The 19,182-nt window shown below is 38.8% G+C and overlaps 2 protein-coding genes across 2 annotated transcripts; both read right to left on the reverse strand.

The window, feature by feature from the left end:
* Positions 1-1,871: 1,871 nt before the first annotated feature.
* sac3d1 (SAC3 domain containing 1) lies at positions 1,872-7,429 on the reverse strand. Its single transcript, XM_037674688.1, has 4 exons — positions 7,324-7,429; positions 6,042-6,420; positions 5,179-5,461; positions 1,872-2,556 (listed from the first exon to the last, which is right to left on the reverse strand). Exons 1-4 carry the CDS (start codon positions 7,347-7,349, stop codon positions 2,090-2,092), a joined length of 1,155 nt encoding a protein of 384 aa, XP_037530616.1. The 5' UTR covers positions 7,350-7,429; the 3' UTR covers positions 1,872-2,089.
* An 869-nt stretch (positions 7,430-8,298) lies between these two features.
* haus8 (HAUS augmin like complex subunit 8) lies at positions 8,299-14,418 on the reverse strand. The gene is made up of 10 exons (XM_037674689.1): positions 14,351-14,418; positions 14,145-14,209; positions 11,345-11,406; positions 11,003-11,126; positions 10,668-10,775; positions 10,483-10,583; positions 10,151-10,309; positions 9,053-9,194; positions 8,663-8,804; positions 8,299-8,425 (listed from the first exon to the last, which is right to left on the reverse strand). The coding sequence occupies exons 1-10, from the start codon at positions 14,416-14,418 to the stop codon at positions 8,299-8,301; spliced, it is 1,098 nt and encodes a 365-aa protein (XP_037530617.1).
* Between the last annotated feature and the right edge of the window lie 4,764 nt (positions 14,419-19,182).

Consider the following 19,182-nt stretch of genomic DNA (forward strand, 5'->3'; position numbering starts at 1 on the left):
GTTAAAATGAGAACATGTCAAACTGAAAGGACCGATCAGTTACCTTCACTCAGGTGAGTCATGTTGGACTCTTGGACGTCACTTATTGTATGCTGCCCCCAAGCGGCCAAGATGTGCAAACGCAGGAGTCCCCCGAAAACAATGCACAGAAAACATGCAATGCTGCGCAACTGCATTGTTTATATATACTGTATATATATATATATATACACAAAAATTAAATATACACACTATATATATATATATATATATATATAATGTGTATATATATATATATATATATATAAACATGCATGCTGCGCAACTGCATTGTTTATATATATATATAAATTTTATATACACACATTATATATATATATATATATATATATATATACATACATTTCACATATATATATATAAATAAAAATTACATATATATAGTATATATATCCATCCATTATCTTTCACCCGCTTCTTTTTTGGGTCACAGGGTTACCCGTGTCCATGTTCAGCAATCACTGTGCGAGAGGTGGGGGACACCCTGGACAGGTCTTAAGTCCATCACAGGGACACATAGACAAACGAGACAATCATTCACTCTCTCACTCACACCTAGAGACAATTTAGTTTCCAATTAACCTAACGTGTGTTTTTTGTCTGTGGAAAGAAACTGGAGCACCCGGAGAAAACCCACGCATGCACAGAGAACATGCAAACTCCACCCAGAAAATTCTCGGTCTGGGATTTGAACCGGCAACCTTGTCACTGAGAGGCAACAGTTCTACCAACTGTATGTGTATATACTGTATACATTTCTACAATCTTTCAGCCACTCCTAAGTAGGATAAGTTTATCCAGGATAAGGGTGCCATGACTTGACTTTTCAAAAAATTTAATTTACAAATATTCCCTATGTAAATAGGTCAGTTCTTCAAAAATATAGTTGTTTAAAATCTGCTGTAGCATAATTGCTCTATTTTTGTCTTTTCAAGTTCAAGTTTGTCATTTCGCATCACGTGGTACATGAGGTGGAACAAAATTATATACTTAGGGTCCTAGTTACACCCAAAAATAGTAACATTTAAAGTATAAAAAATAAACTACCGCTATTTTTGTTTTTCGTTGACATTCTGATACTTGACACAGTCTTTTTGCAAATTTTAACAAACTTGTTGGTTTTTCTGTACTTCAAGATTTCGGCTAACCCTTTGCCGTTTTTAGTTTTTCAGTACTTTAAGCTATTGGCTAGCTTATTGCTACTGTTCGCTTCAGCTACGGTTTGCCATTTTTGCTTTTTTATTTCTTTTACAGCACTCAGCTCTCAGCATTCACACATTTTTGCAGAAAACACAATTTCTCATTTATTATCTTTTAAAATCAAACTGATTTACATCAAATACAATAAAAATATCAATCATAAAAAAACAATATTGCAACAAGTTAAATAAAACAAACAAACAAACAAACAACCCAAAAGCATTAAAGTATTGTAAAACTTAAACCTAAAAGTGAAGTGTTAGCCACAAAATCTTCCTGAACAGAGGTCGTGATTTAAAGCGCCGTACAGAGCTGGTCATCCTGACTCGTACAGGAAGACCGTTCTACATGATGCACAGTAAAATCTTGACATTTTTAAAAATACTTAACTAAAACCAATGGCCGTAACTGAACTTTAAAGTAGAAATGCTCAGAAAAAAGGTGAAATGGTTATTTGAACGTAGTGATACAAAAAAAAAGAAAGAAAAACATTTCAGTCTTTGACTTTCCTCGTCATCTGTTCTTGTCGTCATAAATGCTCAGCGTTTATACTCAATTCTCCAGTAAAAACATGCCAATACTATTGTTGAGTAACCGTGCAAACCAGTGAACAAAAACAATATAAAAATCAGTTCACATCTTAAAGGATTTAATTACAGCCCAGAGCATCAGTTTCTAATGTTCAACAATGATGCAAAATCTTAATAGACTTAATTCTATTCAATACTTGAAATTATATTCAACTGTAACATCATTACAAATATAAAAACAGGCCCTCTCAGTGCTCAACAACAAAAGAAGACAATTTTCCTGCTGCTAACTGAACACGAACACAAAAAGCACAAATGTGTCAAGAGCAGCCATGAATGATGCTCTGAACCGTGAGGTCCTTCTGTTTCTCACACACTACGCTGTGATACAGTTTACAATGCAGCCTCCCATGTTCAGCTTCAGTGAAAGCAGCTTTGGAAAAAACCACATGGTCGTGCTTCTTAACCTCCACTCCATACGTCTCACAAAGATGAGCTGTAAGCGATGCGTCTAAAGACAAAACTTGAGCCAGTCTGTCCAGAGGGAAGCTGCAGTTGCGGCTGCTGTACCCATGGCTGTATATCAGCAGCAGATCTCTACGGCACACTGCCAGGTGACGGTGCAGTGCGCAGGCCTGCAGGAAGTTCAGGCCCCGAGCCAATCGGAGAAGGCGAACAGGGTTTCTCTCCAGGAAAGCTCGATTTATAGCCAGCGCAAGTGTGACAGCAGGAGTGCTGCGCAGTCGTTTGGGGAGTTGGATGACATGTTGCGTGGCTTGAGCTGAGCCTGCAGAGAAAGAGCAAAATGTAATACAATTTGTTGCAGAACTGCACACTTGGTGAATAACAAGATTTGTAAAAAAATTAAATAAAAATACAGTAAAACCTACAAGAACCTCAACATCTTTATTTCTGCCACTTCCAGTTCTTTCTCCTGTCTTTTTGTCAATGCCACTGTCTCCAGACCATACAACATAGCTGGTCTCACCACTGTCTAGTAAACGTTTACTTGGAACTTTGCTGACACATTTTTGTCACAAATCACTCCTGAAACTTTTCTCCATCCACTCCATCCTGCCTGGACTCTCTTTTTAACTTCTTTACCACACTCCCCATTTTCCTGGACTGTGGACCCCAAGTACTTGAAGTCCTGCACCTTTGTGACCTCTGCTCCTTGTAGCCTCACTGTTCCACCAGCCTCCCTCTCATTTACGCACATGTACTCTGTCTTACTACGGCTGACTTTCATTCCTCTTCTTTTAAGTACATACCTCCATCTCTCCAAGTTCTCTTCCACCTGTTCCCTGTTCTCACCACAGATCACTATGTCATCTGCAAACATCATAGTCCATGAGGATTCCTGCCTGACCTCATCTGTTAGTCGGTCCATAACCAGAGCAAATAAAATAGGGGCTCAGAACTGATCCTTGATGCACTCCCAATTCCATCTTGAAGCTATCTGTCACTCCTACAGCACATCTCACCACTGTCCTCATATGGCTGGTACCAGTCTAACATACTTCTCTGCCACTCCAGATTTCTTTGTGCAATACCTCCTCCCTCGGCACCCTGTCATATGCTTTTTTTTAATGCACAAGCACACAATGAGTTCTTTCTGACCCTCTGTACTTCTCCATCACCATCCTCAAAGCAAAGATGGCACCTGTGGTGCTCTTTCTTGGCATGGAACCGTACTGCTGCTCACAGATAGTCACCTCTTGTCCAAGTCTTGCTTCCACAACTCTCTCCCAGATCTTCATTAAGTGACTCATCAACTTAATTCCCCTGTAGTTGCTACAACTCTGTACATCACCCTTGTTCTTAAAAATAGGCACCAGCACACTTCTTCTCCATTCCTGAGGCATTTTCTCACCCTCAAATATGCCATTGAATACTTGAGTCAAAAACCTCACTGCCATCTCTCCAAGACATTTCTAAACCTCCACTGGTATGTCGTCAGGTCCTACTGCCTTCCCCTTCTTCATTCTTTTCAGAGCTTTCCGGACTTCACCCTAACTAATCTTTCCCACTTCCTGGTCCACAGTTTCTATGCTCTCGACTCTCCTTTCATTCCATCTTCCAATCACACTCTCCTCACTTTTTAGAACATTACCATTCCTATCTTTAATAAGCCTAACCTGCTGCACATCCTTCCCAGCCTGATCTCTCTGTCTCACCAATCGATACAAGTCCTTCGTACCCACTTTAGTGTCCAGCCTTCCATACAACCCATCATAAACCTTCTGCTTTGCCTTAGCTACCTCCCTCTTTGCTCTATGTCCCATCTCCTTATATTACGGTCTCCTCTCTTCAGTCCTCCGTCATATTTCTTCTTGGCTAATCTCTTTCTTTGAATGGCGTCCTGCACTTCTCTATTCCACCACCAGGTTTCCTTATCATCCATTCTCTGTCCAGATGACACACCAAGTAATTTCCTATCCATCTCTCAAATTACTGTTGCTGTAGTAGCCCAGTCATTTGGAGCTTTTAACAGCTCCTCTCTGAACTCCTCACATCATTCTTGTTTTCTCAGCTTCCACTATTTGGTCTTCTTCTCCTCTGATTTTACTCTCTTTCTTTTCTTCACAACAACAGCCCTTCACACAACCATCAAATGTTGTCTGGCCACACTCCCCTGCCACAACCTTACAGTCCCTAATCTCCCTCAGGTTTCCTCTTCTACACAGAATGTAGTCGGCCTGCGTACTCCTTCCTCCACTCTTATAGGTCACTATATTCATCCCCCTTTTGGAAATAAAGTGTTGACTACAGCCATTTCCATCCTCTTGGCAAAATCCACCACCATCTGTCCTTCCTGGTTTCTTTCCTCGACATCAAACCTACCCACCACTTCCTCATCCCCTCCGTTTCTTTCACCAACATGTCCATTCAGATCTGCTCTGATCACCACTCTCTCCTCCCTGGGAAAACTATAATTTCATCCAGATCTTTCCAAAATGTCTTTCTCCTCTACGTCACATCCAACCTGTGCAGCATAACCATTGACGATGTTTAGCATCAGACCTTCTACTTCTACCTTCAGACACGTCACCCTATCTGACACTCTTTTCACCTCTACTACATTCTTTGCCAAGTCCTCCTTCAGGACCACCCCTACTCCATTTCTCTTTCTATCCACACCATGGTAAAACAGTTAGAAACCTGCTTCAATGCTGCAAGCCTTGCTGCCCTTCCACTTGGTGTCTTGGACACATAAAACATCTACCTTCCTTCTCTGCATCATGTCAGCCAGCTCTCTACCGTTGCCCGTCATTGTCCCCACATTTACAGTTGCAACTCTCAGTCATTTAAATAATGTAACAACAAAGAATAATAAAAAAAATTGTTCAGGTGAACTATTTTGTGTTTTTAATCACCTAAGGAGCAAGAACTGAAGGTATCCACGTACCTAAATTGTACAACAAACAAAGAGCCTGAAACTCCTCCTGGTTTGAGTAGACTCCTGTTCCAGTTGTGTAGCAGTCCAACAACCAGCTCAGGCACTCTTGTAGGTGTGTATCGTTGATGCGTGGTTCATAACACCGCAGGGGTTCACCACAAAGACGATAAGAAGCATAGATGAGGAAACGCACGGTCCGCTCTAAAATGGCCACGCAGTCCCTTCCAGACAACCTCTGGATGATCATATCCTGTTTCACACTACGTAACCGATCAAAGACGAAGCTATACACCTGAAAGCCGAAAGAATATCTGTTAGAAATACATAAACTGCAAGTTTTCACATTTTTCTATGAACATACACGGTTTATAAAGGATATCGAAATCAACTTTACATCCTCTGAAATTTTCTATTGTTTATTTGAGCTTTTTTCTCTTTTTTAATTTAATGTTTTTTTAACATAAAACTCATTTTATAAGAATTACTTACTGAAAGTTTTATATTTCAATTGTTTTTAATAAGTTAGGAAAGCATACAAATGGGAGATTTATTTAAAAAGAACATTCTCAACAGCTTTTACAATGTAAAACATAAAAAAAAAGATTAAATATTTCATGCTTTTTTTAGTACAATAAAAACTACGGTAGTTTAAAAAATGCAAGATGGAAACAAATAAAAGTCACAACAGCAAAATAAAGAAGTTTAAGGGGAAAATATGAATTGACCACTAAAGGTTTTACTTTGATATTTTAGTTTTCTTTGAGGGTTGAATGATAACACGTAAAGTTTTGAATTTGCTTGAGATTTAGATTTACATTGAACAACAGCCAAAATGGGCTCATTACAGGCTGAAACGGGTTAATGTTACTTGCCTCAGTCCATGGATGCAGAGGAGAGGCTGCAATGTCATCAATAAGGTAAAAAACAGTTTTCAACAACATGTCAGGTGGTCGGAGGTCAGAGGGCTTCGTCACATCTTTTCCAGCTGCTGGTCTAGAGTACTCTTTGACAACTCGCAAAGGGTCTCCCTTTGGCTTTCGATTTCTCTCTGTGCCTGGCACCATTTCAAAACAGTGAAGTCTGCTCTGAGCCTCACGATCTCGTAGCTCTTGAACAGGACACATGGTCTGGCAGGTCCCTCTGGGCACAGTTTCTTTCAGCTGCGCTTCAAGGATCTGCTCCGCTTCCTTCACCTTGTTCCTCTGTCTCTGCCATCTTCCTAATGGCTCATCCCTCCTTGGTGAGTGAGAACTGTGCAAGAAATAGTATCATAAAAGATTAATTTTAAAAATAGATCTACAGTATATTAGAAACCTGGAAACACTTTTCCCCACAATGGCCTGACTTCTAAATCCTGTTGAATTGTCATCACTTCATAAAGCTGAGTGTCAGTACAGGTACAGCGATTACACCCACAAAAATTAATTCTGGAACTGAACTTAAGGTTTTGATGTGTGTGTGCACAGAGTGTTAACTTTTCCTTGCTTTTGTCAAGTTTTGTGGTTGTGTGCACAACCTATTTGATTGTCAGCACTTTTTTTATGTTTAGCAAGGTCAGTGTTTTATTCTTATGTCAAGTTTATTGTTTATTTGTGTAGCACAATTAGGATCAAAGTGCTTCACAAAGTACAAAATAACAACTATCATTATATCATCTATTAGAAGAAACTACAATAAAGCAAAAGTATGTGTAAAATATATATATATATATATATTTTTTAAATCAAAGTAAGTTAACTAAACCTGCACAATAAAGCTTTCTGAAGAGTACTAAAAGCCACTCAGTGGGTAAGACTTTGGGTTTTAACTTAACTCGTATTGTATTTAAAATTATAAACTATGGGTTGTGTCAGAAAACTGGTACATTTAATTAGGCTCCGGTATACACATTGCTTAGTCGTCAAACATTCAGGTACGATGATGATGCATGGTACGATGATGAATGTATTTCAACTGTGCTTGTTGTTATCGGCTACAGCACGAGTTAGCTAGCTAACAACCTACATCAAGCGAATTTCGTTTTACCAAAAAAAAAACAGACAAGTACAGATATTTCAGACAGTATGCTATTAAATGAAAGTAAAACTAATGAATTTAAAGCAGTTTGCGACAAGTCATAAATTTAATAGAAATACATTAAATATTGGTACTTGCATGCGAGTCTTTCTTCTGTGGTTCATTAGTTCCGCTGAAGTGGATGACGTCACTGTTCGACAGCAGCCAATGAAAATGGCTCATTTATGTTTCCATGAAACGTCACATCCGGAACTGGACCGTACCAAATTAAAAGTATATTTTGACGATGAATAAAAAAAACAAAACGAAGGTAAAGACAGAAGTTTGTGAAATTAGGTGCGATTATACAAAAATAAGTCTCGCGTAAACCGGAAAAAGAGAAGAAAGCTGGGCTTAACTGTAAATAGCAGTCACATTTAAATATATAAAATCATACATGTGGAACTAGTTATATTTAATGCTCTAAAATTAATAAAAGGTTAAATATATTAGATGAAAATAGGAAATACGTGTACTTGAATGTTGTTCAAGAAGACTTTTAATCAGAGGCATTTCTGACTGAGCTATAAAAACATGCAGGATTAACTAGTCATTGCGTGGTCTGGAATAGGTTAACTAATTTTGTGAAATCAAATTAAGGTAAATTACACAAGACACACTGGATTTCCCATCCTAATTCTTTTTCCAGGCTTTGTGAACTTGATGCTGCTTCCGAATATAGAATCAATTTCCAATAAACAAATCTTTTGCCCCGTACCCTATCAGTGTGACACTATCATGACTCAATTAATGCATTATGTAATTTCTCATAGTGGCATTAGCAGTGATTCATAAGATCCAACTATGTTTTGCAAATTTGTTTAACTGTATAAAAACTGAAAACTTTTATTCTGACGAAAATGGCAACAAAACATCAAATTCATCATTTGTTTTATTACTTTATTAAATACATCTAGATTAACAAACCGTACGAGAGCACACAACATAATGCAAGTACAACAAAATCAAACAGGACATTAAAATCTTCAAAAAAATAAAATAAAATCAAGGAATATTGACAGGGATGGAGAGTTTATCCAAAGTGCAATTACTGTTTCCCATGCTGTGTTTTCATCACTCTTTAGGGCAGAAGAGCTCACGGGTTCTTGAAATACCGATCTGTTCTTCTTCCATGACCTGTTGAACATGGACTGAATGGTGGCAGACCAGTGACGACAGCGCCAACAGCTCAGAAAAGGTTCTAGAAAAACAAAAAACCCACCGACACTTATCAATCAATACAAGTGCAAAGTCAAACAGCATCTCTAGGTGAAATAAACTACTAGTACTCATTGAAACTGAATAACAACAACTATAAAAAAAACAAGTTTATTTCCCTAAAGTCATAATGAAAAAATAATGAATCACAAAAGGGTAAGAAAGTAACCATATCACAGTAAAGTCACCATCAAATAGCATCGTCTTCAAATGCACCTACCCCGACAGCTGCTGACTGACATTTTTAGATGTTGTTTTTATATCTCTGAGGCAGTCCAAAGATGTGCTGTTCTCCTCGTGGTCTCCCTGTGTGCACTCTAGCAACAACTTCTCAGTTTCCTTCAGGCAAGCCTCAGCTTTACCTACCCAGTGAAAATGGTTATCAAAACATCACTTTCTGTCAAATGCACCTTTATAAGAACACATAGTTACACTCAACAATACAGTTTGATTAGGCCATGCGTCTGATAAGGTGACATGTATTTAGTGTGAAATTTTATACAAACTTTACATCGGCATTTTGACTTGTCAAGAATGTTTGATCAAAAAACATTTACAGAATAAGTTAAAAGCAGCATAAAACTGTTTTTTTTTTTTTTTTTAAAAATACCTAAAAATTCTTTCCCATCTCCACCGATGTAGAAATTCTTGACAGGCAGCTCATGAGAAGTGGTGTCAACAGCTGCAGCGAAACACTTATAGTCCTCTGTGAACTGTCGGGCTGCCTCTGCCACAGGAGTCAGTATCTCAATCTGATGAAAAAAAAAAATTGGTGAGCTATAGATAATGTACAGAAGCTGCAAGGTGTCATAATATACGTTATTGGCATCACAATAGCTTAGTGGTTAGCACTGTCGCCTCACAGCATGAACGTTCTGGGTTCTAGCCCTGAGTTGGGGGCATTCTGTGAGGAGATTGCATGTTAATATTTTATTTATTTATACCTTTATTTAACCAGGTTCAGATGTCCTTCACAAAGTTGTTAAAGCATCGATTGCATGCGTCCATGGATTTCAGATTGCGTAGCTCCTCAATGGTGTAGGCACTCATCGTGTTCGATAAATAATCAAATATGTCATGAGATTGGAGGCAACTTGTCTGTGTTGTCTGGCGGTCTTTGTCTATTTCATACGGGTCAATCCCGACAGCAACGACTTTCTGGATATATATTTCTCTTGCCTTCTAAAGGCAAGGGTTCCACTTCAATGTGCTTGTTTAGCATTTGAGAACACCAAAGCAATGCATTCCCATTATGCCATTAAAGTCATGCTGGGAAATTTAATTTCAGGATGGAGAAGATGGTGACCTCTGTTCGAAGTGCTAGCACCTACAGCATATTAGACTACCTGTATTTATCAGTAAGTGCATGCTGATAAATACTTTATTTTGATACCTTCATTTTTCACAAATGTAAAAATAAAGTCCAAGACACCTTTGCAAACTATATTAATCTGAAATTGTATTTAACTTATGTATCTGTATTCTTTAATTTCATCAGTTTATTAAATTTTACCTTTACTTGCAATATCTTAAACATCTTTGTGAGATATAACTACACATTTTCTCCCCCACATGAATCTTATTGTCATTTAGATAAATTCAGAATAAAATCATTTATGTTTCAGATAAATACAGACAAAACTAATTTATTTCCAGTGAAAGTGTGTAAAGTCTAAATTGAACAGCCAACTACGGGAGGTGCCCTGACCTGCATGTCCAACAGCTCGTTCAGCTGCCTTTGCTTCACAGCAAGAAGATATTGCTGCTTCTTTTTCTTGACCTCATTACGGAGCACATCTTCTTCCTTCATCTCTTGAAGGATTCTTTCCTCTGCCTCAGCCTTGAATTTTGCAGTATTGCTCTCCATCTAAAATAAATTAAAATTACTGAAAATATGCCAATATGTCAATATGATTGTATTTAACAGCACACATTAGGTCAAAATTTGTATATATTTACTAATAGTGTTAGTCTGACTGAATGAACAGACAAGTTTAAAGCTATTCACAGCATTTCTCAGAGTTGGTTATTCCATCAAACCTTAGCTGTGAGGTAGGCTAGTAGAAACGTTTGCATCTCCACAAACTTCTCGTTCTCTGGGTTTCTTTCAGACTCTGTTACATTCTCAATCACGGTTTTATCTTTAGAACAGAGATTAAAAACAAAAGGTCACGAAAAAAAGTTTGAAAACAACAAACGCAATTTTATGGTTTTATTTCATTTACCTTTAATTAGTGAAATATCAAAATCTGGACGAAAGCAGTGTCCGTCTGAGAATGTGGACTGCAGAACACTTCTTCCAAGTGATGGATCAGTTACTTGTGACATCATGGCTTTATTGAAGATAAAATAAACATTGACGTGTTATTTTGATGTCACAAACATAACAGAGCAGAAATAAATCATTCAAGATCTTAGAAGTGTTAGTCTGCATTCTTCATCTACAAAAATACAAAAGTTAACACTGTTGCCACCAGGTTGTACTACAGTTACCAGTTCATTCATCCATGCACGCTTCTTCCTTACACAAATCCAAATAACTCCAAAAAGAAGTACTCACATTCTGTAAGAGCCTGCGGTGCCAGTGAGCGTCGAGGTGGGGTGCCCACCTTTGGTTTAGGAAAAGTTGTTTTAGGAGAGGAAGGCCGCTGAGGCACAGCAACCGAATCTGTCAGTGAATTACTCTGAAAATGTAGATGAGGGATGAAGTTGAATAAAAAGAAGGGACAGTAGTAAAAAAAATAAAATCACTACAGCTAAGTTGAAAACACGTGAAAATAAAAATGAAGAGTCATTATTACACTTATTTAAATTTGGCAACATAGATCCACATGCTAACATAAAATACCATGTTTTCGTACATGAAAACAAACAAACAAAAAAACAGGAAAAAAGATATTACCTTTGAAAGAGACGTCTTCTCAGCAGTTTGAAGATATCGTGACTTGACAATAGTCCCACTGGCTGCAGATTAATAAAAAACTTTTATAAAGTAAGACACAACTATTCAAGACAAACTTTTCACAGTAGACTATCCACTTTAAAAATGGTAAATCCTATAAATTTACAAAACAATAGACAACAGTTGTGCAAATTGATTTTATAACTTTAATAATTTAGGCAATCAAAAATATTTAATGTGCAAACACTTCACAGCTGAACAACTTTTCCAGTTTAGATAATGAAATTACTAACTAGGTGCAGCTCAGACCTGGATGCTCTTACCCATTTTTATTGCAAAGAACAATTCAGGATGATGTCATTCACATTTTAGTTGACCTTAAATGAAGTTTTACAACTTGTCAGACAAAAACACTAAAAACATATTGTAAAATTAAAACGGGCATAATAAAATGATTTGCAAACATTTTCATGCATGTTACCATCAGTTTAAAACATCAAAAAAATTATATCAAATATCCATCCATCCAAAACCAGCCACTAGGGAGCACAGGCCAGTGTATCTCCTGTGTCGGTCCCAAGAAGGGCATCCAACGTAAAACACTTGTGCCAAAACTATAAGTGAGTATAAGCTAAAGACCTCTTCAGTCTACGGACTGATGAAGTCTTTTGGATGAAACACAAAACGTTTCAAAAAAAGAAACTGTCCAAAGGACCCGACTTAACTTTGTTGGATTTTTCTACCTGAATTATTGAGAATTAACTTTGATATTTTGATCCACTTTGGCTGCAAGCCTTGAACGAGTCGGCGGGGTGGACTCCAGAAACCATCTGAGCACCATCAAACTGGTTGACGTGAAGGTACTATAAGACTGAGTTTGCCGCACAAAGCAACCGGCCCAGACAGCATCCCCGGAAAAGTGTTGGAAGAGTGTTCAGGTCGGCTCTGCGGGGTGCTGGCGGACATCTTTGGCACCTCACTTGCCCTGGAGACAGTTTCTGCCTGCCTGGGGACTGCCACCATCATCCCAGTCCCAAAGGGCTCTACAGTGGCTGGTTTGGGTGACTGGCGGAGTGTCGGCCAGTGGCCCTCACCCCGATGGTCGCTGGATGCTTCGAAGGACTGATCATGGCTAACGTCGAGGCAGCCATCAACATCAACAAGGACTCTCATCAGTATGCATACCGTGAGAGCTGATCAACAGAGGATGTCATCTCCTCTGTGGTCCACACTGCGCTCAACCACCTGGAGCAGAAAAACTCTTATGTCCGTATGCTCTTTGTGGACTTCACATCCGCCTTCAACACCATGATCCCCCAAACCCTGATGGACGGGCTATTCACACTGGGACTGAGCCCATCCATTTGCAGCTGGGTACTGGACTTCTTGACAAACGGACCACAGTTAGTGAGGATCCACAACTTCTCCTCCTCCACCATAACCCTCAGCACTGGTTCTCCTCAGGGATGTGTGTTGAGCCCCCTCCTGTTTACTCTGCTCGCGTATGATTGTGCAGCTACCCATCCAGGCTGTCACATTGTAAAGTTTGCAGATGATGCAGCGGTGGTGGGATGCATCACAAACAATGATGAGTCCAGCTACAGGCAAGAGGTGGAACACCTGGAGAGCTGGTGCAAAGAGAATAACCTTCACATCAATGTGGAGAAGACAAAGGAGATGATTGTGGATTTCAGAAGGAACAAACACACCTACACCCCCCCTGAACATAAGAGGACCTGTGGTGGAAGTGGTCTCCAGCTACAAGTACTTGGGTGTGCACATGAATGACAACCTCAGCTGGAGCAACAACACCACCAGCCTGATCAAGAAAGCTCATCAGAGACTCTACTTCCTCAGACGGCTGAGGCGAGCTGGTCTGGGAAGCTCAGTCCTCACCTCCTTCTACAGGTGTGCAGTGGAGAGCATCCTGTGCTCCAGCATCAACGTGTGGCATGGAGGCTGCACAGCTGCGGAAAAAAAAGGTTTGCAGAGAGTGGTGAAGGCTGCACGGAATGGAAGTCTGTCGGAGTCAATCTCCCCGCCATCACAGACGTCTGCGCCTCTGGATGCAGGAGGAGTGCTGCCTGCATCATGGGGGACCCCACTCACCCAGTGCACACACTCTTTGCCCCGCTCCCCTCGGGAGGGAGGTTGAGGGGCATTGGGTGTGGAACCACTGGACTGAGGAGCAGCTTCTGCCCTGGGGCTGTTGGACTCGTGAGTCTCTAGCCAGGATGGTCACTGTGGGGGGGTCGCGTCATGTTGCTGCTGATCTGTTTCAATGTTGACGTGTTCATGCGTGCTCGTCTGCTCACACAGACTCATGTTCATGTTAGTGCTGATGTTCAACGTAATGTTTTTATGTTATGAGTGCTCAGTGTATGTTTGGTTGATGTTTTTTTTAGTTCATATCTTAGATGTTATTGCTGTTTTTCTTTTACATTTTATTGTTGGATGTAACTGGCACCCTGTGTACATAATTTCGCTCCACCACATGTACCACATGAGGTGCGAATGACAATAAAGAAAGTCTGACTCTGAAATAATAGCTGACATCTGTTCTAGGAAATGTTTTCATGGAGGGCCTAATCTGTGTCCCAAATTTACTAAGGCAAACCAGATGAACATTAATTATGATGCTTCTGTTGTACTCAGTCTGATCTTCCACATGTTTTATTTATTAATAATTAGCCTTTTTATTAGACACTAGAAGTTTATGTGCTCCGAAGCGTTGTAAAACCGATAACTAAACTACATAACTAAAACAAAGAGTCAATCGAGAACATCAACAAATACTCACGTTTAACAGTTTTCTTCCCATTCCCACTGTTGTTGGCTGAATTAGCATTACTGCCACTTTTCGAACTGACAAAAGGAAACAAAAGTCGCGAGTTGACTAAAAACAGAAGAACCGTGTTTGTTTCTCTGCATAACATTTCCTTTTAGTTTTAACACGATTTTTTTTATGGTAACTGTCTAAAGAAACAACAAAATAACAGCAAGTACCTTTTTGCATCAGCGGGAGCATTTGAAAAACTGAAAACTGGCGCCGCCGATCTTCTTCTGGACGCCATGATGGTTTGAAGCGAACTTCTTCTTCTTCTTCTTCTTCTTAATGTTGTTTTATCAGAGGCTGTTGGCAAACAACGGAAGTTGTCTCTACCGCCACCTACTGGTGTGGAGAGTGCATCAAAATGACTGCAATCATGCTTATGTTCTCTTTTCTAATTTTGTTTCTAAAAATATGTAAAATAATTTGAATACATTTACTTCTCGTTTACATTTGTATTATATTTATTATATTAAATGATTATTTATTTTTTCCTAATTCTTCATGTCTTCCCTTTATACAGTCAAGGCTGGGTTATAGCTGGTGCAGTCACCTTTCCCTCCTGCTCATGTTCCCTGCTGTTCCTGTTGGCTGATCTAATGTGGAGTCATTTCAGGAGGTCCGATCATCGTCCAGCTAAATCAATCCCTGAGGTGTTCGACGACATCACAAGTTGGCTGGGCGAGCTCAGTGGACTCATTTTATCTTTATTGTTGGCCTCTATTTTTTAGCTTGGGGTGAGAAGGGTTGGTTTTATGGGAGTGGGTAGTTTTACAAATCCCCTAACCTGCATGTTGGTTGGTGTGTTTGAATCTGGATTAGCTTCCTTTGATGAACAGTTCTGTGTTTGAACTGTGTTTAGGTTGGATGTGTTTTAGGGGTATTGGATGAATAAATAAAAAGCCTTTAACCTTCTGGTATGTGTGGTGATTGTTTGACAGTTCTAACATTCTAGGCAAGATTGTCTACTTGTGTGACTCTCAAATTTATTACAATATTTTCAGATATAATGATATAGAAATGTATAGTAATAATATTATTTATAGGACACATACCTGTCCAGTCCCCGCCTCTCACACAGTGATGGCTGGACATGGGCACAAGTGACACCGTGACTCAAAAAGGAAAAAGCGGGTAAATATTATGTATGTATGTATGGGTATTTGTCTTTTCAAGCTGTATAGGATGAAGCCACCAAGTAAGTGACTTTGATTGTGTATCTCACAATATTTTTTTGACTACACCAAATAAAAAAAGTGCTTGTCACGGTAATAACATTTTTCTGAAAACCATTGGCAAAATATCAACGTTCATGCTCAATAATCCAGGTAGAAAAGCCAACAAAGTTCAGTCAGATCATCTGGACATTTTCTTTGTTGTTGTTGAGACATTTTATCCTTCATCCAAAGGACTTCATCAGTCCAAGGAGTCACAACAAATTGAGTCCCACAAGCAGCATACCCACATAGTGGACCAACTGCCCGCTCCCCCGTCGACTCCTCTGAGGCAGCCATAGCCTGGCAAAATATGTAAATTATTTAAATGCATGAGCAACATTCTTCTATGAAAACCACATGCTTAAAATAAATGCACAGGAAGTTTAGATTTAAATCATGTCTCTCTCACTGTCTTTTCTATTTATTTTTATTTTTAGGATAGTACTCTATAGTTTGCACACTAAATTTTTCCTCAGTTTTTACTTGAGATTTTCATATATATTTTAAATAGGTTCACAATGTTTTAAACAGGAATTCAAATCTGGGGTAAGCTTTTAATGATTTATTTATTGCTTCAAAACAAACACTCATCCATTATCTTTACCCACTTCTTCCTGTTTGGGTCATGGGGGTCACTGTTGCCCATGTCCAGCCATCACTGTGTGGGGGACACCCTGGGCAGGTCTCCAGTCCATCAGGGACACATACAGTAGAGGCAAATGAGACAAACAACCATTCACTTTCACCTAGAGGCAATCAGTCCAACATGCATGTTTTTGGTCTGTGGGAAGGAAACTCACGCATGCATGGAGGGAACATGCAGACTCCATCTAGCGGGGTCCTGAGTTGGGGTTTGAGCTGGTGACCTGCTCACTGAGAGGCAACAGCTCAACTGAGCTACCGTGCTGCCCCCAAACAAACATATTGCTTGGAAATATAATTAAATTAGTGTTAGAGTTTTATCTTATTCAGCCTGATGCGCCCACCCTCAGACCACCACCGTTTTTGAACTGCTTGTTGTCAACAGTCACAAATGGCGATTTACTTTTTGCTCCGACTGCACAGTGTTGATGTTTTTTTTGTTGTTTTTTTTTAATTCTTCAGATTTGGACAATTGTACACTTCACGACAGTCCACTGAATGGCAGTGAAATGAGTTTGGGTTTAGATCTTCTGTTTTTAGAAACGTTCCGGAGCACATGTAATGATTTCAACAGCAGATTTATGTTATTTAGACATTACTGTCTGACAATTTGCAACCATTTAGTTAAAGATTTCATGTTTGTCCATTAATACTTTCTTTGGAGCATTTGGATTTGATGATTTTGAGCAGAAAAGGACATTTATTAACAAGAATAACTGCAAATTGTATTACAGGCTACAAAAAGCCAAAGACTAGTTGATCAGCTCACCACTAGATGGGTGTAAGGTTCTTCACTCACATAATCATCATGTCAGGTCTCAGGGTAAATGTACATGGACCTTACTGAAGTCTATTAAAGACTGTATTGAAAATACAGTCAATGCAAGTTAATGAATAGCTTCAATTAATGATTTTTTTTTCTGTTCTGATTCAAGCAGTACACGGAGTCACTCCCCTTTGACAGTGATCACAATAGAAACTAAATATATTTAGATGCACACTTAAAAACTATGCAAAATGAAGAAGATACAAACTCAAGCCATAATGCAAAGATCTGCAAATGTGCATCTTCATCCTGTATGTGGTTATCTGCTTAACGGCATCTCAGTTTAGCTTGTGTGCGGTAGTCTTAAAGAACATAATGGATGCTGATCCCACCAGTCTTTAGCTGTTCTTGAACAATGGGTTGACCAACAGGGAGCTGAGTGGGTGTGGCGCTAGACAAACACTGATCAGCAACTCTTGCTCTAATTTTCTCAATGTGAGACAAAGATCAACCACTACTCTAACATCCAAAACCCAGGAAATTAATGATCAGTCACTAAACTCGTGAAAACTATTCACCTCTTTGCCGTCCCTAAGATAAACTTTTTAATAATGTGTATAAAATATATACCATTCCACTTTTTTGAACTTTCATGACAACAGCTGGACATCTGAGCTTTGCATACCTGTATTTGTGCATGTGTCTTGCATGTGTGACGCCACTCTAACAGTGCCAGCCTGTGTAAAGGCCAGGTCTTATTATGGATCTGCCCCCCCCTCCCCCCCTCAGAGTAATAAAGCCCTGAAGCTCTCGGCTGTGTGCCTGCCTGCTTGCTCTCCATCTCTCACCACCAGGCAATGCTGAGCTCATGACCAACGATAGACAACAACTGCTGTGAGCAGGGGCGATATAAGAAGAGCACATTCGTTTTAGGTTAAGTCAGTTATGATATAAATGTAAATCTTTAGTAAAGTAACTTGTTTTTGCTGTTTTCTGGAGTAAAATTCAAGCTGCACTCTCTGGTTGATGACATGAACTAGAGGTGCGTGTTGAAAGGCAGCACTGAGTAACTGAATGAGGGTCCTTGTCTCTCTTTAAAGCCCACCTTTCTTGCCTTTCTCTCTGCTTCGAAACTCTGACGTCTAGTTAAAGACTTTTTAAAGTCCGTGTGACCTCACTGATACTCCGCTCCTCCTCTTGAAGACAGAACAAAAGGGATGAAACAACTCGGAATGTTGCAAATTAAATAATTTGATTTGCTTCTGAACACACTCACATGGTTATGTACACAACCCGGGATGCTTTAAACATGCAGCTTCTTCTGCAGTAACAACAACAGGTGCACTTATTGGGATGTTTGGTTCAGTTTTCTACATTCTATTACATTATTCCTGCATCTCTTAAAAACCACTTTATCTTATTGAAGTTTATTGCTGTGATTTTTCATATTATTCTTTCCCCACTTCAGCTTTGTAAGACTGATGGATGTACGATTCTGGTGTTTGCTCTCGTCTCTGTGGCCCTTCTTATAAAGAGCAGCTAAAGAAGGGTTAACCAGTAAGCCAGGAGCTTGCTTCCATCAATCCTCTCTCTGTTGGTGTATTAGAGCAATGTTTACAAAGACTATTCAGAACAACCAGGAGGCTTCCATGAGACGCATTTCAACCCATCTGGTTTCAACATTTGAACGTTTACACGTCATAATATTACCCCTGCAAATTATATTTAAAAATGAATATATTTGAAAAACAGTCTTTTTATTACCTTTATATGAAAAGTTTGTTTTGAGTTTATACAGAGTTGAAACTTCAGTTTGCTAAAAGCCTGGTAACATTAAATAAATGAACAGTTTCAGTGTTGCTTACATCCGATATGTTGTTCCTCTTGTTTGTCCATCAATCAAGAATTCAGTAAAAACACATGTGTTGCAACTTATTACAAAGTAAGAATAACACTGATTCCCAGATTTTGTCCATACACAAGTGAAAAATAATGTCACTTTCCTATGACAATAAATTGTACAAACATGACAATATATTTTACAAACACGATAATGTATTGTACAAACATGATAATATATTGTACAAACATGATAATATATTGTACAAATAGGATAATATATTGTACAAACATGATAATATATTGTACAGCCATGACAATATATTGTACATACATGACAATATATTTTACATACATAATAATATATTGTACAAACATGACAATATATTGTACATACATGACAATATATTTTACATACATGATAATATATTGTACAAACATGATAATATATTGTTCAAACATGATAATATATTGTACAAACATGATAATATATTGTTCAAACATGATAATATATTGTACAAACATGATGATATATTGTACAAAC

This window comes from Nematolebias whitei, chromosome 3 (assembly GCF_014905685.2).
Source record: "Nematolebias whitei isolate Nwh7 chromosome 3, NemWhi1, whole genome shotgun sequence".
NCBI lineage: Eukaryota > Metazoa > Chordata > Actinopteri > Cyprinodontiformes > Rivulidae > Nematolebias > Nematolebias whitei.